General features: G+C 34.6%; 1 protein-coding gene across 1 annotated transcript in view; it reads right to left on the bottom strand.

Moving 5' to 3' along the window:
• Nucleotides 1-3,027: 3,027 nt before the first annotated feature.
• Nucleotides 3,028-22,094, bottom strand: part of LOC142627854 (myosin-1-like) — a 33,560-nt gene continuing 14,493 nt past the window's right edge. The window contains exons 13-24 of the mRNA XM_075801742.1: nucleotides 21,570-21,688; nucleotides 19,785-19,937; nucleotides 19,597-19,686; nucleotides 13,572-13,649; nucleotides 11,742-11,900; nucleotides 11,192-11,398; nucleotides 10,622-10,827; nucleotides 10,354-10,489; nucleotides 6,340-6,469; nucleotides 6,095-6,241; nucleotides 4,932-4,999; nucleotides 3,028-4,066 (exon numbers count right to left, since the gene is read on the bottom strand). Coding sequence (XP_075657857.1) covers nucleotides 3,413-4,066; nucleotides 4,932-4,999; nucleotides 6,095-6,241; nucleotides 6,340-6,469; nucleotides 10,354-10,489; nucleotides 10,622-10,827; nucleotides 11,192-11,398; nucleotides 11,742-11,900; nucleotides 13,572-13,649; nucleotides 19,597-19,686; nucleotides 19,785-19,937; nucleotides 21,570-21,688 — 2,147 coding nt within the window. The 3' untranslated portion in view covers nucleotides 3,028-3,412. The remainder of the gene's footprint in view (nucleotides 4,067-4,931; nucleotides 5,000-6,094; nucleotides 6,242-6,339; nucleotides 6,470-10,353; nucleotides 10,490-10,621; nucleotides 10,828-11,191; nucleotides 11,399-11,741; nucleotides 11,901-13,571; nucleotides 13,650-19,596; nucleotides 19,687-19,784; nucleotides 19,938-21,569; nucleotides 21,689-22,094) is intronic.

Below are 22,094 nucleotides of genomic sequence, written 5' to 3'. Positions count from 1 at the left end.
AGGGAATTGTGCATGCTCTTTTTTGTATAATAGTTACAGAGAGCAGGAGTCATTTGTTCTTTGAGTTCTTTTGTACAAAAATAATTTGGAAGAATATTATGGTGCTTTGCTTGGTGAATGATATTCCCTCCAAATGGGATGATATTTCATGTTGGGACACCAGAAATTTTAAAGGGAAAAGCGACCCTCCCATTGCCAGGTGGCATGGTGGACAACAATTTTTCATTCGTGGATCCATCATAATTGTAGATCCAATGGATGAGAATTCAAGATAGAAGAGCAAATTGTTAAGAGTATTAACAGAGATGTCAAATCCAAGATGAAGCTAAGGGCATATATTTGGTACGCAATAGATCCTGTAATAAAATAATTGTTTGTGTAATAACTTTTTGATTATTTTGTTGTATATTCATTGCAAGAAGTAGTTTTAAAATTGTTGTAATAATTATTTCTTAGTAAGTATAACAACTTTTAAAATTAATATATTTCTAAAAATACAAACCTTCCATATGCATCATCCTTTACAAACTTTCCACAAGTGACAATTAATTTCAAAACCACACGTAGGGGTATTTACCAAACCGCTCAAACTACATGACCGCACCCAAACCAACTAAAACCGCCCACAAAATAAAGTAATCGCACCACACGATAAGTGGTAATAAACCACACTGCACCGCACCACATTGTGTGGTGCAGAGTGTAGTTTTATAATAAAAAAATCACACCGCACCGCACCGCATCCATATATATTTATTTATTTTATATTAAATATATGCTAATAATTTAATATTATATGAAGTAAGGAGCCAAACCAATTTTAGTGCATTCCAATTTCACGTCAAAAACTTCATTTTGGCTAAATACATAATCAAAAGTTCAAAAGTTTAATATATATATATATATATATATATATATATATTTATTGGATATACTTTATATTTGTGGCACTTTTAGTTTACTATCAATTTATCATGGATTTTTTTTTTGTCTTGTATATATTTTAGTTACTTTTTTTTATTACATGGGTTTTTTTTTTTTAACTTTTTGTCATATTGTCATGATTATTAATAGTAAATTAGAAATTAGTCATAACATCTTGAAAAATATACCATCTCAAAACCGACTGAATCGCAACTTGTATACCGTACCAAACCATACTGCACCACACATATGACTGCAAAATTGAGCGGTGCAAATATGGTTTTGGCAAACTGCACCGCAAAGTGCGGTGGTTAAAATGGCCCTAAAATCATGCTAAACCACACCGCAAACACCCCCTCCACACCCATCACAAAGTATGAATAGGATTAGAACTAGTTATTCCATTACAACACCTCTTAACCCCAGTAAACAGTAAATAAGATTACTATTCCAGGGAATAATTACACTAAGAGTAATTTAGACAAATCCAAGGATTGATTGCTAGAGAAAATTGTAGGATTGAAACATTCAATATCCGATTCAAATTTAAATTATTATTGACTTTTATGTATAATCTCTATTATAAATATGGATTCCATTGTAATGTACTATTAAAAAACAATTGTATGAAGCTATAGCCCTTTGGGCTCTTGTTATGTGGATATAGGCCACAAAGCCGAATCACATAAACTCTTATCTTTTTCATCACAAATTTCTATAGGGTTAACAGGCTCAGATCCAGTTTTATCAAGTCTATTAACATCACTCCCAAGTTGAGAAGGAAACTACTAGAATTACAGGATGGCTCCAAGCCAACTCAAAGGGACAAAGAAAAACATTAAATGCCCTAAAGATATTCTTCTAAATTACTCATGATCTTTGAAGTCTCTTATTTTATAAAATAGCTTAAAGCCTTCATTCTACATACATCTTTAGCTTACTTTTGCAATGTTCTTAATTATCTATCCGTCATATTATTATATATAAGGGAGAGGATTTGCTGCATACCCATATGCAGCAATTGTTGCATACAGGATTAGGTGGCAGTAGAATGAAGCAATGAATGTCTAAAGGTCATGTGGCCATCACTTCACTTATATATCAGTTTTATATCACTAGAGAGTAAAAACAATTGTGTTGTGTCCATGTCAAAAGAGAAGGATAATTGCGGGGTCTTATTTGTAACTAATGCTTTAGGTAGTTGATTTGGTGTTTAATTTTTGCTATCATTTCAACTATGTCGACTCCATAGCAGTTCCATGAAATGGAAAAAGAAGTGTAGACTACTACATTCACAATTTCGAATTCTCATTGTTGCAGCTCTTGTGATTTTGGCACACTGAAGATATAGAAGGTTAATGGGAATGAAAACTATTTTTGAACGATATTGAGGTTTCATTGGCTCTAGTTTATAGGTTTCAATCGTCTAAACTTATAGCGTCAGAAAATATAGTGCTGGTCAAAGATCCTCCAACAATTAAGGTATTCCCCAAAAACTGAGTGAGAGTTAGGAAATTTCACTCATACTCTGCAATGGAAGAATCCTGGTATTTATAAAGTGGCTTAGGGTTAAGTAGGAGGATCTTAGCGTTCAAGTCCAGAGGACTCATGTTATTCTGAAGAGCCAAGTATCATTGGTTGTCTGCCAGACCTGGTCATCTGTCAGCCCTGGTCGTCTGCCACCATTGGGTGTTGGACGACTGGTGCTGGACGGGTTGGTTCACCGCCACGGGGCTGGTGTCAATCAATTTGACTGACCGACTGCTATAACGATCCACAGGTGCTAGACGAATGAAAGCATGTCAAACGATCAATCTAAGAATTAGCTTATATTGTTTTATAACCGGGCAATGAATTTGTGACTTTAATCTGTTTGTTATCACAGAATTGGAAGTATTTATTTAGGTACAACTAAGACTCCACTTTTTGTTCGGGTTTAAACAAACATTTTATTTAGGGTCCTTCAGTCTTTGACATGTAAAATAAATAAATAAATAATAAGTTATAATAATTTTTATAAAGCACATGAAGCATCTCAGCAATACAAACTTCCTGGAACGCTCACTGTAGATTGCCCAAATTGCGAAAGAGTGAGAACAAGTCAGAAGCCCCAAAGTGAATGCTATACACAAAACAAATGGAATCAATCATTCACAAACCATATTGTCAGATATAAGCAGGTGAAAGCATCATTCAAGACCAGTAGTTCCTATGCCTACGGTAGACAACTCGCATTTCATATACTTAACTCTAACTATATTTAAATTGATTTACATATTTAAATCACTAGGCTCTGTAGTGTACCAAATCGTGTAACACCAAAAACTCTTCACAATTTCTCTATGCAACAAACTCGCAACCATAAATATAAAAGAGCTAACAACAAATGATGATGAGGCAATAAACCTGCTACAGTGGGTTGTTCCTCAAGAATTTCCAGAGACAAATGGAAAGGGACTCAAAAAAATATTCAGACAACTATAACCTTCTAATTTATCCTTGAGCTGTTCCTCCTTCCCCACCATTTCCTTTTCACAGTGGAACCATCTTCATTTCCAAGCTTATGCAAAACCACCTTTGTCTCCCGCAGTCTTGCCCCATAATCCTTCTTCCATGCTTCAAACATCTGCTTCAACCTTCTAAGCTCGCGGTCTGGATTTAAACTTGCTTCGACTTGACCAGTTTTTACCTCCACCAAGAACTTAGCATCATCACCAAATACTTGACTCCTCTGCTCAAATTCTTCAGCCAATCGGCTAATTACACTCAAACCTGCACTCATTGGTCTCAACCCATTGCTCTCGACTGATCTAGGATTACTTCCCATATCTGAGCTATAGTCTCTGTCATCACTTGCATTTACAGATGCATCAGAGTTTCTTTCAGAATCATCAATGGCTAGGCTCTTTTTTGCAATGGAGAGGCTAGATTGTAGGGATCTCATTTGTTTCTGCCACACTTCTTCCATGGATTTCATTTTCAGCTCATATTCAGACCAACGACTCTCATACTGTTGGAGACGTTGGTGGAGAATGTCATTCTCCTCTTCTTTTTCTCTCAGAGCAGCCTCAGCCTTCAGAACTCGACGTTGTAATTCAGCAAGGAAAGAAGACTTTACCAGCACCTCATCTGACTCGTTAGCCTGTTTGGAATTCATAATTGTGAAATATGTCAAACAAAATGAAACAGTTGATAATTCATGCAAACACAAGAAAATACTGGAAAGTTTAACATCGTGCAAACACAGGAAAATACTGGAGAGTTTAACAAAATATGATTTTTTTTTTTCCCCTCTTTTACTTTTTTTTTCTAAATATGAAATTTGATAATTATGATAATTAATAATAGGTATTTATTATGATTGTCTTTGTATATGAAATTATCTACTCTATCATTTAAAGAAAATATGATATGGTAAGATTCTAAAGGAGTCTTTAAATATAGGATAGAATTTCATCTATATATATTATATAATACTGATGTGTAAAATTGTGAGACCTCAAAAACTTATATGGAACAATATGAAGAGGTCAACCAAAAGTCAAACGCTTCAGTTTTATACATATTATAGATTATAGATTATAGATAATAGATAAGAGGGACCATTGCATGCAAAATATGTTATATTAAACTACAACACCATCAAAAGACAAGCTGTCCATACAAGATTAGCAAAGATACTTCTATGAACATTAGTATCTCCATTTTATTTTATTTTTGTGTCAAAAAATTGATCCACATAATTGGATCTTGATATGTAATATTTACTTAGGAGATTAAACATGGTAGCATAGAGGAGAAAATGGCTCATAAATTTTCCAGCAATTATTTTTTGTAGGGCAAAAAAAATGTAAATAATTTGGGAAAGATTCAGTATGTATAAACATTAATTACATACATGGAGATAATGTATAATTTGATTTGATAGCATGAAAATGAAGAGAAGCAAGCCTGTTCAGAAAAGTTGAGAAGTTAGAAAAGGAGCATTGTCAAGGAATATGGAGTACCTTTATGCCCTCAGATTTTAATAGTCCTATATCTCCTGAGCATCTTCTGACCAGCCAGCCACGAATGACTGCCAAAAAGCAACAAAAAAATATAATGTATGGTAACATTTGCCAAATGACTTTAATGTCGGCAATCTAGTTAAAATTTCAAACTTAAGCAACCCATGTTAAACAATTCCTACTTGGGTTGATAGAATCAGTTATCCCAACCCTATTCCAGTTATTAACTAAAAGGTAAAATTATAGATAACACCCTTGTGGTCAAACCAAGTGCACAAGTTCCCACTTTTGCAGGGTCTATGAGAGGATATTGGCAGATAGCCTTACCCCAATTTTTGTTTGGAAGTGGCTAAATCCCAGACTCAAACAGCAACCTATTGCATTTGGTATAGCACCACCCTTGTGGTATACCCTTAAAACACAGAATTACTTTATGCTTTATTTTGTGACACTGCCCCTGTGGTTAGCTCTGTGAGGCATCTCATCTATAGTCTTAGTGTTTTGTCAGTTTATACTTAGAATTGGAGGAAAGACCACTTTGTCATGACGCTTATGTTGTACAAGTGATTGTCAGATTGGGATAAGTTCGTGTCACCTTAGAAGTTTAATGATCTCTACTAGCCTTAGGTAGAATGGTCTTTTTCTTCATTTCTTTCTCAATAAGTGATGTTGGCACTTGCCACATCATCAAATTCTGTAAAAGCTAAAACAGAAATCCCTTACGGTTACCATGAGGGAGATAAGTGTCACAAAATAAAGCACAAGATAGATCCATGTTTTAAGGGTACCACAGGGGTTGTATATGTAATTTTTCCTAATTTCAAATATAATTATGTACTTTCAACATTTCCATTTCAAATTATATTTGATTACACATGCCTTAAGGACTAAACCACAAGAGAGATAAGTGTCAGAAAATAAAGCACAGGATAGCTACATGTTTTAAGGATAGGGGTTGTATCTGTAATTTGCCCTAGTTTCAAATAAAATCAATCTGAATTTTTTTTCTTATAAACAAATTGGTGCGTTGAATTTGGGCTGAAACTACCCATATTGAATCTATTAAATAGTTCTGTGCAAATCATATCTGAAGTGAATATAATAATAACACTATTACCATGCATCAGAGGATTTGATCTACAACTTAAGAATTTAATTTTTACCTGATTGTATCAGAATTGAGGCATCACAAAGATTCTTCAATTTCTTCCTAGAAATCCTGGCTTTCATCTGCTTTTGTATTACAATAGCAGCTCTATGTCTCTGCAGTAAGACTGCATATTCCTTTCTAGTTTTGTCTGACCGAACAACTGCATAAGTGGATGCAACAATGTCAATTCTTGCAAGAAATTTCTTCTTAACAGAGTATGAAATATTTCAACAAAGTAGAGTTGTCAAAGGGAAATACATGACTGAAGGATGGAAATTCCTCTTCTAAGCTCCTTAAGGTAACAGCGTGCTTGGTGTCCTCTGAAGCAGCTTTGAACCCGTAGAATGCCGTGGAGCGTACGGTTTCTTGTATCCTCAAGTACTCCAATCTGCATCCATTGTCCTCAACACTTTTATATTGGTAATCAATGAAATTATATGGATTGCATTTTCACAACAGCATATCATCCACGCCGAACAAACTAAGACAATGTTGAAATAAGCCTTTCACTACCAAAAAGGTTGTAACTTAAATAAGTTTTAATACCATTTGACTGGGGCTAGTTACATAAATCACTTTAAGCTACTTAGCCCAATCTAGAGCCACATGCCCAATTCTCATTCTAACAATCACGTTTTCTTTAAACCCACATCATAATTAAGGAACAAAGTTCAAAAGTACTCTCCACATAATTATACCCAACAGAAAATTGGCTAAAAAAGCTAATTCTGACCAAACCCATAAGGGTTTCTCTGGTTGATAACATGAGTTGCACCCTTTATGCTTCAAATGATACCTGGACTTTTTTAGAGAAAATAAATAATAACAATAAGAAATTCTTGCGGAGCATCAAATCTTCTGAGTTGCGACTGCAAATAAACCAAGCTGTTTGCAAAATTTAAAGCTTAGTTCATAAGGAGGCAAATGGCTTGGATGTTATGCCATGGAAAAGGAGACATTGTGGAGAACAGTGGTACACACCAGGTATGATACTGACTGGGGTGGTTGGGTGTCTGAGATGACCAATGAACATTATGGTGCAAGTCTTTGCAATCATGTCCGTAATGGGTGGGACCGTTTTTTACTTTCATCAAATTTGAAATTGGTGATGGCCAATGTGATCGATTTTGCATGAATGGTGGTATAGAGAAAGAGAGGTGATTCTTCATGAGGCTTTTCCCACACTATTTAACATTGCTCAAGATATAGAGGCTTTTGTAGGAGATTTTATGCGTGGGAATAATGGCACTATGCGTTGGTATATCACATTCATTGGGCCTATTAAGGACTGGGAGTTGGAGACATTGAAATTGGTTTTTTACCCTTCTTTACTCCTCCAAAGTTGGAAGGGATGAGAAGACCAGATAGCTTGGACTCCATCTAAAAGAAATGTATTCTAGTGAAGTCTTATTATAAGGTTCTTTCTCATGGTAAACCCCATTTCTTTCTGTGGAAAAACATTTGGAGGGTGAAGGTTCCTCCCAAAGTAGCTTTTTCTAGTGGAAAATAGGTCAACAACTAGAGGAAAGATGCTCCATTGTGAATATGCATCTCAGCTTTAGTTTTTGCATTTTGTCAGTTTGGACCTCTTTGGGCTATGTTCAAGAGGATTGTGTATATGTTGGCCTGCTGGAAAGGGAATTTCGATGATGTGCTGCTTTATGGGGTGCAATTCCTTTATGCAACATGTGGACTTAGGAGAGAATGCACGTTGTTGGATTTAATATTGATTTTGTTACATACTACGCATGATTGGATGGCTGATCTTTTTCCAAGTTGAAAGAATTTCTAGATGTCTGAGATCAGTGATGGTTTCGTATTACCCTAGTACACTGCCTGTGTACAAGGGGTGCACTGTACTTTCTTTATTTCCAACAAAATCTTTCTTACTTTTCAAAAAAAAAAAAAAAAGCTTCACTTAATTTTGTTTAGTAAATGAACAGGTTTAGCAACTTGTGTATCAGAAAAGCTGATTCCAAGCAAGGAAATGTCAGCTCCTTTAGCCTCATGAAAAATGACCTCATAAACAAACTCATATTGGCCAGGCAGTAACCTGAATTAGGAATTTAGGATCAGGAACAGAGATATGTAGATGTAATAAGAATCTAATTATCCTTCTAACCATTTTTCTTTTAGGGAAAAAGGATGAGGATCATCTCTCTCCATTGCCGCCATCATCTCAAGATACCCCCCCCCTAACCACCCTTTTCATTGTGGGCTTTTTGGGATTATGATTGATGTTTCTAAGCTATCTATGTGTTCCTAGAGTGTGTTTAGGAAGCAATGAAACTCAGCTTATTAGAGTTTTCAGCTTATTTTTTATACTATTCATGGGTCCTATTGTACTTTTTGGTACTATTCATAGGTTCCACTGTACTATTCCATTAACTTTTAGCATTTTTCTACAGTACTTTCAGCAAAAAGTTTTCAGTTTCAACTAAATAAGCTATTCCCAAACGGACCCTAGTCTCATTTTTTACCCTCCACTTAATGTTGCTGTTAAAAATTGATCTAACAATAGGAGGTATAATGGACTTAATGCTGATATTTGCAAAGGCACTTCAAGCTCAAGTCCAAGATCAACCCAAAAAACAAACAAACTTGAGCTTAGACTCAATTTTCCAATCAAGCTGACGTGAGCTCAAGCAACCAAGCTTTTCTAATATGTTTTCCAACTGATCAAAAAGAGGTGTTTGTCCACACCCTAGATAAAATAAAATCGCAATAAAGAGAGTATGCAAATCATAAGCATAAGAAACAAGATTTTATTTGTTCAGCACACCTTCTCTATGTTCATAGATGAGGAGAAAATCCATCATCACCAATAAGGCTTACAAAATTCTCAACCCCTCAATTCAACTCAAGTCAACTAAGCCCATATTAAATTGTGTCACAATCTATGGAAAATCATCAACCAATCCAGTAGGCCATAGCATTCTTTTGCACCATTTTCAAAAATTGTAGTCCACAATGCACAAAACTTTTAAAATAAAAGAGACAGTCATGCCTCCTTTTCCTCTACTTAACAATGCAGTATCTTCATGTGGACTCCTGCTAGACCAAGAATTTCTTTTCCTTAACACAGTCACAAAGCTACTCTCCAACGACATATTCCTAAGCTCGACCCAAACAGCCCAAAGTTTTGTGGGCTAAGACATTATATCATGGGAGCACTTCACACCATTCTCCAGAAATGTGATTGATCAATTACATGCACTCATAGTTATAAATAATTTGTCTTCCCAATTTATTTTATCATCCCAGTAGGAGGCAGGACTTGAATAACATTAAGAGCATTCACATTGGGCTACTCATATGGTTTTTTAAACCAAATTCTAGCTAGCCCAGCCCAAAACACATGCTCCACCAAGCTAGCTACGTTTTTAAAAATCTACACTCCCTTGGCACACCTAGTAGTATCATAGCAAATTATTTTCTCTGGCTAGCTAAAATGTAAAAAAGCTACAGTAGCTCACCATGCCTAGCAAGATCATAGAAAATTAATTTCTCCTCTTTTTGTTTATTACTTAACCTCTCTCTTTCTCTCTCTCTCTCCTCCCCAAAGGTAAACACCTTAGACATGGATTGTTGCAACAACATGATTGTTCCATCTTTCTCACGTGAAACCCAAATCAATTGACAACTACAACCAAACCCCATCAAAACCAAAAATCACCTCCGGCACCAATCACCAAAATCCATAAATCCATCACTGGCCACCGCCCAAGGCCCATACACAACCAAAAGCAACCTGATCACTTTCAATTGACTTTAGTTGGAGTAATGACACGGTGGGATGGCTTGGTGGAAGTGGAGAGCTTGCTATAATTGGAACCACTGGGTAGGGGACAGCAATAATGGGATCTGTTTGGTTCAACCACAACTGAAGGGTATTGAGTATATGTGTTTCAAGGGGGCGATGGGTTCTGCAGGTGAATTGACTCAACGTGGATTCAATTGCGTAAGGAGAGAGAGAGAGAGAGAGAGAGAGAGAGAGAGAGAAGATTTGTGTAGAGAAACAATTTTTTTAAAATGTTAATGAAAATAGAATTTATTGATAAAGAGTTTGATGTAGGGTGTATGTACATACAATTTAGCCAAAATTTTGGCTAAACCAATATGAATGCTCTAAGAACCTACACAATTTTATCTTCCATGAATTACCATATGCATAAATGCCCAGCACTACCATCCATTCCTTCTACCTTTCCAGAAAATTATCCCAATAGAGAAAAAAAAACACTTTGGTCAAAAACTAATCTCAAATATTACCTGTCCAGTTCGGAAAAACAATTTTGTATAGCCAACTTGATACATCTCTGGCAAGATATTGAACTGATGAAGAATCGCAACTGAAACACTAAGTGGATCCTGAGATGCGACATTCTCCAGCAGAAGAAAACCATATCTGATGCAAGATTCACCCCCCCCCCCCCCCCAAAAAAAAAAAAAAAGGGGAAAAAGTAGAAATCAATTAGATAATTGCAAATGCAATAAATAATTTTAGAACTGTAACTGAAGATAAAATATCTTTCTTTACCTTCTAGCAAACTTTTGGTGGGACATTCGGGTGGGAAAGCCAGATCTTGATATTCGAACTACTTCTAGGACTCCACAACATCTTAACTGCTGCAGTACAAGTGTTTGCTCATACAATCCAGGAGATTGAAGGTTATTGGGCTTGATACAACGTATGAAATGTGGTGTGGTGCTTTCTAGGCGTTGCATCAGTTGGAATAGTTGACCCTAAATTACAAACAAAAGTAAGTAAATAAAAGCAATTTAATGGGCAGATGAACTAACCATACTAAAAAAAAAAATGAATTGGTAAGCTACACAATGGATCATGAACCCACAACCTCACCCTCTACTTAAAATTATAAGTGGGTTGATATTGAGCTAGCCTTCCACAACAATAAATGAGCTAGCTCATTTGTAAGTGGGTCAAGAGCCTTGTGTCAATATCAATATAAAGAGCCTTGTGTCAATATCAATATAAATGATCTAGCCTTCCACAACAATACATTTCATAAAAAGTTAACACTAATTTGTTGCAAATGTCAAATGCAAGATCAAGTTGGGGAACACCCACAACTGGAAAGTAGTTTACCTTAAATTTTGTTGCGACACTTAGCTTTTGGGAATCTGCTCCACCTAATTTATATAAAGGACCAACTACAGGCTTCTCAGATTGTGTTAGCATATTGGAAGCAAATATCTGAGGAAGGTGGCAAGAGCATGAAGACAAAAGTTGGATGGAATCCAGATGCAACAAGTCCCTGTTCTTTTCCAGAAATCCAGTCGTGTCATACGTAACCTGAGTGGGCGAGCAATGTGAACTATCTAACAGTCAGGTAGCAAGAACAAAATAAACTAAAACAATTAAAGTTTTTCTGTTAATTAGCATTTTTGTCAGCCAGAACAACGTTGTAGATGACATTTTTGTAAACATGACAATCTAACAAACAGTACTTATGGCATTGGTTCATTCTAAGTTCCTAATACATATTGGATCAGACAAATGATTTATATCTCATAACATGAAACAGGATCAGATTGCTAGATCACCTCTAGATAAGAGGGTACCATGCACTTGAGACAAGACTGCCATGAACTATTAATGACAAGGTGAATACAACTATTAATGACGAGGTGAGTACCTCCCCTGCATAGTGACAGACAGAAAAGGCTTTTCCTCGTTCTCCTCTGAAATAAGAATTAGAATTGAGATGCTGCTTAAGCTTGTTCGCAAAGGTCAAATCCGTGCCATTTGGAAAAGTTGACTCCTCATCTAGCAGGGACAATAATCCCAACGGTTTCTGCGTATAAAGGAAATGCAATTTATAAATCCAATTTGCAAATGATAGGCAGAATTAGCAGCTATGACAAGCATTAGAAATTTGGTACTTATTTTCATTCTTTTACTTATGACCTTAACATCATCATTAAACAAGAGATTAGAAACAAAAGGAAAAACTCAAGCTCTTTATATGTTTCATCAAGCCAAGAACAAACAAGAAGCTCCCCTCAGATCAGTTCAATTGCAGCCGCAGCAGCCCTTTCTTTTGTATATTTCCAGTGTACTACTAGGGCACTGGCCTTTTCCATTTTTAGTAAATTCTTTTACTTATCAGAAACATAAAAAAGTACAAAAGCTCCCTTTTTTTTTATAGGTAAGAAAAAGTTTTATTAAAGGTCTACTTTATGCAAGAAAAACATAAAGCAGCCAAAAAATACTAAAAATAGAAAAGAAACAAAAATCTATAAACATCAAGATGGATTCACTAGAAGTGAGTCCCCAAACCCGAGACCAATCAAACAAGGTGCCAACAAAGGAGCTAGAAGCTGAACCCTTGATTTCTCCACATCTTCAAAAGTACGAATATTGTGTTCCTTCCAAATACACTACATCAAACATAACGGAGTCAAATTCCAAAATCTTTAATATTTTCGAAAAAAGCTTCAACCTGCACTCTCAATAATGTTCTCAAGAGCTCCATAAGCAAACTGAATCACAAAAATTCAATAGAATTGCTCTAGTTATATGACAACTTGAGAATCTACGTGATCAAGATTTCACCAGAGTTTGACCAAAGCACTGTACTTGATGAAGGTATGTTAATTAGAAATGTGATTAATATAGCGTATCAACTTAGGCATAGCTGATAAAGATATAGACTAATAATCTTTTTGCCCAGCCTGTCCTGCCCAGTATGCAGGCTTGGAGCTACATCATGCATATTGAACATGATCCCCCCCTTAATGATAAACAGCAACCTTTCTAAGAAAATTATTATTAAAACAGGAATAACCTGCAGAAGCAAGTACAACCGTTTTAATGACAACTGGCTAACTTTTGATACATGAGCTGGAAGAAAGTAATGACACTCCAAACACAAGACTCACCCATTAGTAACATATAAAACCTAGAAGATACCCTAGCAAATGCCAAAAAAGTCCAGAACTTTAACCAATGTCTCATAAGAGGACACCACCATAGGAAACACGACATTTTTTCCCTAGCAACTGAACTTTTTTTTTCTTGACTCTACATGATATAATTCTAAACAAGTCCTTTACTGCTATAAATTACCCAATCAAACAATATATTTCCCAAACATCCACTATCTACATTAGAGAGTATCTATGTACACTTCATTATCATACAACTACAACCAAACTAACTGAATAACGACCAGTCCTCTACAATTGACATAAAACTGTCACAGCCAGTGACCATAATCTTTTTGTACAGAAGATAATAATGCAGATCTGTCTACTGCACAAGAAATATTTTGCAAACATCTACTGAAGATTTAATAGATATCCATACATACATAATATGAAGATTTAATAGATATCCACCTTTCCAAGCTGCCATCTTAAATTTTTTAAGCATGGAAGACCATGCCATTAATTTAATAATAACTTTAAATACTAAAGATTGGGAAATAAGGCACACCCAGAATCTAATGCATAAAGTTCTGTACCTTTTCAAAAAGACTAAGACAATCCTGGTTGTCTTCAAAATCAACTTTTGCCCAGTCAATGCCATCTTGGATATATTCCTGAAAATGAACATGGACAGTCAATAGAAGTAACCAAGTTTTCTGCGCTTTCTCAAGAAAAAATAATACAAAACTTTACTATCACTATTTCTTCATACCTTAGAGATCACTTATATTTATATTCAAAATTACACCAACACCCTAATTGACAAACACATATTAACCTCATATATGATAATTGATAAATTACCATTTGTCCTAAAAGTTGAAACTAATATGAAATTGTGAATTAATCACTAAATCGTTATTCTAACAACCACCCCCCCCCCCCGGGCGGTGCTCTTTCATGGCAAAGCCTAATGTCACCATCAATAAGTAGGGCCCAACACTGATTTTTTAAGCAAAGATAGGCTCTGTAACACCTACTCTGATACCAAGATAAATTTTCATTTATTCCAAAAGCTTAAATTGATAAGAAATAGTGAATTTAATCAATTAACCATTATTCTAATAATAAGCAAAGAATTTTAGGGCTACCTGTAGATATCCACCATAAAATAATAGGGTCATTTGCAATGTCCACTGATGTGAACCTCAATCGACACGCTTTGAGACCCAACAAAAATATTGGAATACTTGCCCAAGAAAGCTAAAATTCAGATTTTTGATAGAAACCCTGACCCAACGTTTATAAGAGAAACGCGAACCAAAGGTATAAGTTGACCTTGACCCAATGATTATAAAGAATCACGAACCAAAGGTATAAAGTTTGAACGCCACAAGAAAGAATCCTTGATAAGTTCACAGTTCTTGAAGAACCAAAAGAGAGCAAAGCCTCACCTTTTCTAATTTTTATTCAATAATATTATGAAAAACGATTACAAACTTCAAAGCCTATTTAAGGGCTCTATAAAACTTGACAGACAAGAAAATATATTTTAAAATAACTCCTAATTGATACCTTACCATATCAGGAATCAAATTTGACCTAAAAAGCATTAAATGCACCTAAAAACAACAAAAATACCTAAAAAACGTACTAAATAATACAACCCTAAATAAAAGTTGATTTGGTCTGAAATTAGCAGATCCAAAATAGAAAAAAAATCTACCTTAACTGATATAGAGCTGGAAAGTCAATCAACCATTAATTCATGCCATAAATCACTCGCAATTGAGCCAGATCAGCCCTAAATAGCTTGAATTAAATTTATTACGTTTTCAGCTTCCTTTGGGCCAAGCTTGGAATGTCCTGCGTTAGAATCAGCCCAAATCTCTTGAATCAGCCCATTAAGTGCTTCTTTGATTTTCTTGGATCTTGCTCTTATAATAGGCCCAACTGAAACATGTAATGGATCCTTAAATGCTTGTTGATTCTCATCATCCACCCTAAGGTTGTGTTTGGTATTGGCTTAAAAAACCAGCTTTTTTTACTATATAGCTTATTTTTGCTACTATTCATGAGTCCTATTGCACTTTTTAGTACTATTCATGAGTCCCACTGTACTATTTCAGCTACCTTTTAATTTTATCTATAGTACTTTCAACAAAAAGTTTTTAGTTTCAGCTAAATAAGTTGTTCTCAAACGTACTTTTTGAAATTAACACTACTTCGAAATCAATTTGTAATATCCACCCCACTACTCAAACTAAATATTAACATTAATATGTCAGTGAGCTGTTAGGGGTAGATATTGTAACTTTTTTAGGGTAAACTATACTTTTGTGCCTAAAATTTGGAGTAAGTTTGACAATTTTTGTCCTTCACATTAAAAAATTTCTAATTCAGTCATTTACATTTCAAAAATGAAACAATTTCATCCCTCTGTCTACTTTCTGTCCATTTCTTGCTTGAATTTTTGGTCCTATAAATATTGGGGGCCATGTAAACAACAAATTAGATGACGGAACTAAATTATTCCCATTTTGAAATTTGAGGAACCAAAATTGAACTTTCTAAATTTGAAGGGCCAAAATCAAACTTACCATAAATTTCACTGACCAAAAGTATTATTTACCCAATTTTGCATAAGTAATATCATTGAAAAAGCATAATAAGGGCGCAACCAATGTCCATGTAAAGTATGGGTGGATATTGTAAATTAATAGCAGCTATTAAATTTTTTTTTTTTTTTTTCATTTGAAATGGGAACAAATCTATTAATTTGACATATAAGTACACCACACTATCCAACTAGCTGTCTCATTTGTTATCTTTGACAATAAATTTGGATGGTAAACTCATTGCAAACTAATATCAATTAGGGTGTTGATTGCAAAAGTTTATAGTTTATGGTTATCATTGCAAGATATCTCATAGCTTATGCTGAATAGCTATAATTGCCCCAGAAATTTATTAAAGAGCAAAGAAACAATGCAGAGGAGTGTTCAAAAGGTCCTCCAAAACTTAAAATCTAAAATTTGAATGGGCAAGAAACTAAAAACAAAGAAACAATGGCACTACCTAAAACAGACATTACTTCTAGCAACAGGATACTGCATAAATTAGTGATACTTGGAAAGATATACTACAAGATATCCCAAGTGAGTAAAAACTATTGAAGGTCCAAATATCTATGTTGGGATTCTGGTTTGTGAAAGTTAGAGAATCAATATCTTGGGGAGTTTTTTAGTGAGGACTTGATACATGTTAGGACACCACTTTAACCCTAAAATTTAAAACCAATGGTTTTGGATTGTTATAATAATCACTCTTGTCCCTGCTACTTGATATGGGACTCGACCACTTAACCAACCATATCATTCAGACAGGGAACAAGCAAAACAATACTCCCATATCTTGCAGCTATCATGACAAAAAAATCATCACTTCCAAAAGGCAAGTTCCTGACAACTATCTTAGGCATCAATTTACAAATTCTCAAAAGCGAGGGCACCAGACATCATCCTGCATAGCAACAGACGGTCTACTATGTAACCTCATCTGTATATTTCTGGTAGTAATTTTTTATAAACCCAGGTACCGTGGCCATGATTAATTAAATGCTAGGGTTTTGGAGCTCTTGTAATTCACATTTGTTAATATTTTAAGACTAGTAAATTAGTTTTTTCTTTTTTCTTTTTTAATCATTTGTCTTGTATTCGTTACATTACTCTAGTGGCATCATGGCTCTACTAAATCACAAATGAGTATTGGTGGTTAACAATGTAGAAACCATTTAATTTGTTGTTCATCATTATATTAAAAGAGTGGTTGCATAGACATCAAAATGGGAATATAATCAGTTTCCATGGATGCTTGTCTCAGCATGAAAATGAGGTCTTTATTTATTAAGGCTAAAGTGCAAACTACACCCCTAAAGTTTGAGAGTCTTTGGATTTTGCACCTTGAAGTTTCAAAATTGAAGTTTACCCTCTTAAATTTATATTCTGTTTGCATCAGCGGACCCTCAATCCTTATTTTCCATCAAGTGCCACATAAGCTTACTACACATGTAACTCATCCAATAAAATGATGCAACATCACTTTTTTTTTTTTTTGATAAGTAAAGGAAATTTTATTCAAAGACATAATAATGAGTCACCCAAGTATACAGCAGGGGACCAAAATAATCAAATACATAAATTACAAGTATCCATCAAATCATAGACAAAAAAATGATGCCACATCATTTTTGTTTTAAACTTATGTGGCACTTGACAGAAAATAAGGATGGAGGCGCCATTGATGCAAACAGAAAATAACTTTAAGGAAGTAAAATCCAAATTCTAAAACTTCAGGGTGAAAAATCCAAAGATCCCCAAAGTTTACGGGGTGTGTTTTCGCTTTAGCCATTTATTAGTGAAGCCTTTCTCATATAAACTTCTCATTTTATTTATTAAGGAGGATGCCAACAATCTGATCCAGTTCACACTACAGTAGAAGTTGAGAATTTATTCTTCTTTTTTAAAAATTAAAATAATCATAATAAAAATCTAAAAGAATTGTGCTTGACCATTGCACTCTGTGCAAGGCTTGCATGTATTGGAGCTGAGGGTTAAGGTTCTTAGTGTTCACCGGCATCCATCCATACATCCAAGGCTGGCTAGTCCAGCAATCGATAACAAAAAAATAAACAAATTCAGACAGACTTAAAATACAGGTTTATGCTGTATATAAGTGCATCTACATTGTGAAGCAACATTGACTGAGCACAAAAATGATGAAGAGCTCAAATTAAAACTTTACTAACACAATGGATGTAATTCGCAAGCAGATTCAAGTTAGAATACAAATGACTTCAGAATTTGAAAATTCAAACAAAACAGACAACTTGAAATTTGAATTCTAACAAGAAATTGGAAATTTTTTCTTATAAATGCAGGTCAAGAAGCTTTAGTTATCATTCTAGTTGGTTCATGTGGTTTAATAAATTCAATATTGCCAAGAACCTTGTGGCACACTGGCACTCTCCGGTATCCCATGTGGGGAGAGCTTGGGTTCAAATCCCTCCTCCCCCCACTTGTTGTAAGCCAAATAGAAGAAGAAGAAGAAAGAATGAATGAATGAAAGAAACATATTTTTCTAATCAACATAGCAGTGGCCTTTTTGTAAACACAAAAGTAAAAAAATTGCAGCACTGCACTTTCAGATTCCAAAGCTCATAAAGTTTTTATTCCTGTTTCTCTCCTACCTTTCCTGAATAGTTGTCGAAAACAAGCAAGAAAAAAAACAAAACAAAGCTTTGTCCTCTTATTTTTACTGAAGTACTATACACAATCAGGATAATAGTTTGGTTCTAAACAGGGGCATGTTTGGTATACTAAATGAAAATCAAGCAGAATATAGGAATCAATAGGAACAGCAGCTGTTGTAATAGAATATCCATTTTCTTTCATCTCTTTGGTTGTAATGTTGAAGGAGAATCTCAAATTGGTTTCCACAATTTATTTATTACTTTAGATCTGTCTCTGATATATATAAAAAAATAAATGTATTTTATATATAAACAAAAAAAAAATTACAACCAACTTTTTTTTTGAAGATTTTATTATCAATATCTTTAACAATGCCAAGCATATGCAATTTACCTCTGCTGTAATCTAGGCGAGGAGAATTAGATGAGGCAGGCCTGAGTAAGAATATCGACAATGGTGGAGGCTGTCCCTCCTTGTTTGATGTGGTGCATTTGGCAGGAAGAGAAACAACAAGTGTTATGAGGATTCTGAAAGGATGGTAATTGATCTAAAACTTTTCATTTTTAGAACGCTACCAGATTGGATGTCTATCATAGGAAGCCATTCTATTTCTTCGAATTATGATTTGATGGATCCTTATAATTTGTGTTCTTGATTGTATTGATCCCCAGTTGTATACATTGGGAATAGGGTGACTCTTTTTTTAACGTTTGAATAAAATTTCCATTACTTATCAAAAAGAAGAAGAATATCGACAATGGTGGAGTAGGTGATAAGGTTGCAGTTGCAAAAGGGACTTGTGTTGGGTCCAGCAGAAGAACTAAGGGCAAGGTGGAGGGTACTTCAGGAAAATTCGTCAAGATGGAAGCTGTTACAGTAGAGAGAGTGAAGGTGGCTCCAATGGGAATTAAAATGATGCTAGTGAGGATCAAATGACAGTTGAGATTAATGTTTTGGATGATGATAGGGTTTGATCAGACAATGGAGAGGGAGAAGAGAAGGCAATTTAGGATTGGAATGGCAATTAAATAGTAAAGAAAGAATGCCTAAGGAGCAAAGCAGCAATTGCTTAATTATTTCGTACATCAAGGAATAGTTATTCTATTTCATGCATCAAGGAATAGTTCCTCACTTTAGGGAAATTATTATTCCCTGAAATGAAAGTGCAACCAAATGACTAAATAGATATTCTAATAAAAGGCCTATTCCACATACCTTGTTATTCCCCAGACTTTAACAATATGGATTCCATTTTCTTTTTGCAAATTATTGAAAGAGTCCATTCTATGAAAACCAAGGATTGCCCAAATCTGTTTGGTTTTATACTCACATCTTTTCATATTTATACAAAGAAAATACAAGATAATACCTCTTGTTCTAACTTGAATAGATGGCGATTAAAGTGTTGCTGCAATCTCTCATTTGCATAATTTATGCAGAATTGTTCAAAGCTATTCCTCTGCAGAAACAAATTAAACCTGTATAAATAATTATTAAGTAAAAGAAGAGAGAGAGAGAGAGAGAGAGAGAGAGAGGGAGAACATAAATGAAACATACATCAAATGATTCAAAGCCATAGATATCAAGAATGCTGATGGATCTTCCGGTACGCCGTTTGCCTACTGCAAGTGATTTGTTGATTTGTTCAACCAGCCACTCAAACAAACAAGCATATATTGACTTCGCTAATGCATCTCTTGTGTCAATGGCCTGAATAAAAAAGAAAAAAAAAAAAAAAAGAAGGAAAAAAAAAAAACATAATTTTTTCAATCATCAAGGAGGCTAGAATTGGTCAGACTCAAAGACAGTCCACCATATTCATATATTTTGACATGTAAAGAAAACTTCTACGATTCTGCAAACTTCAAAATTAGATCCAATACTAGAATGACAAGATTGTCACCCCATTTTCTAAGTACCTTGAAAACCTTGACTATAATTCTGGGGTAGCCAAAGACTAAATCTAAAAGCACTTGAAAAAGATGAATAGAGGAAGAAATGCATTAAAATAATCAGCTGCTGAATCATAAGCCTTCATGGAGCTTACATGCTCTTAAAAAGAAAATATTAAAATTGAGAATAACCTCATGTAAGAATGTAAAAAACTAAACTAAGACACAAAAAAATGAAGTTATATAAGAGTATATTTCAAAGCATCTAAAGCCATAAGACAACCATCTTTGTTTTACTTTTTCTTTTTTCTTTTTTTTAATATATGTTTTTATAGGTAAATGTTAAAATAATGGTTTAAGTGATTAAATTCACCATTTCGTAACATGTTAAGCTTCAGGGGCAATCAATAATTCATTATGGTATCAAAGCAAGTGGTCTTCAGTTCAAATCTATTCTCCACTCTACCTCCCATTTAAAAAGTTATAAAAATCCAAGGTGTTGAGTCTACTTATTAAGAGGGAGTTTGTACTCGCATGTGAGAGGGAGTGTTAGAATAATGATTGAGTGATTAAACTCACAATTTCCTAACAGTTTAAGCCTTTGGGACAAACAGTAATTTAACAATAAATATAACAAGCATGCTTATGTAGGATTTAACCTACGAGATCACCTTCCACTCATTAAGGAGGGAGCAGGTGCCATTTGGTCAAAGACCATTGGCTATCGTTGTATGAATAAATCAATTTGATATAATCATTTAAAACTTGAATTTCAAGTTCAAATTTATATGCCTTGACTAATATATGCTAACACCTAATGAGCCACCGCTAAGGGAAATGACCCAGTAATATATGCCAACACCCATGCCTCAAGTCATGTCAAATTAAGAAACAAGGAAATGCAGCTATCACAACTATATTATGTTCCCACTATAGGATATCCTTAGAGAGAGAGAGAGACTAAAACCGCACAATTGCAACTCAACATCCTGTTTAGCTTGAGCTTCAATACTAAAGAAAGGCTTCAAATATGTTACATGCACCTCATGTGAGCCACAAAGCACTTGGGTCAGAAAGGAGGAACCAGATATTTGATAGAAGACTCAACTTAAGGGAAGCCCAATGCATAAGTCTCATACACATTTCATAACATGACACCACTCCAACACGATATTCAGATATGCAAATGGGTAATAAAACTCAACAGCTAATCTTTCAAGTAAAAGTTTAGCCTGATCAAGTAGCTGACATCTATTTTGAGCAGTATTTACATTATAAGAGAGAGCTATAAAGTGACATCAAAAGTCCAACAAAAAGAGAATTACAAAAAAATGAAAGTATTGATATTCATTAATAACAAATATTGGGGAGATGAGTCATCTCTGCCTATTATCTTTATGCCAAATTTACATTGTGCACAATTTAAGTTTTACCATGAAAGTCTCCTTACCTGGGATAGAGTTAGCTTTTGGACAATATTATCATTCCCAACTCTCATCTTGCGAGTTGACAAAGCTAACTTAAGCTCCCCAGCATCACATCCAATTAAATTAGCAACATTATGCAGACCTGAAAGTAAAACAAATCACCTCACATTAAGAACATGTGAGCACAGATTAAACAAAAAAATAAAACCTAGGAAGATCAGATTCATAGAATATTTTTTAAAAATAAGTAGATGCATGGAATTAAGATTTCACGTATAATTTGTATATTACTCATATGATAAAGCAAGAGGAAAGAGATGACTAAAAAATCACTAGATAATATAAAATGTCAACTGCAAGCATATGCTTTGCACTGCCAAGACAACTACAAAAGATTGTTGACAGAAGAAGCCAGCCCAAATGCAACAGCTACAGAAAAATCAATTTAGAATCACCATGTTTTCTCAATAAGATTATAAACAGTTCAAATCAGCTTTAGACAACACATTGATAGCAGAGAAATTGTTTCGACTCCCAGATTTTAGAGG

This window comes from Castanea sativa, chromosome 3 (genome assembly GCF_040712315.1).
Source record: "Castanea sativa cultivar Marrone di Chiusa Pesio chromosome 3, ASM4071231v1".
Lineage (NCBI taxonomy): Eukaryota > Viridiplantae > Streptophyta > Magnoliopsida > Fagales > Fagaceae > Castanea > Castanea sativa.
This window is presented reverse-complemented; position numbering and strand designations above follow the sequence as displayed.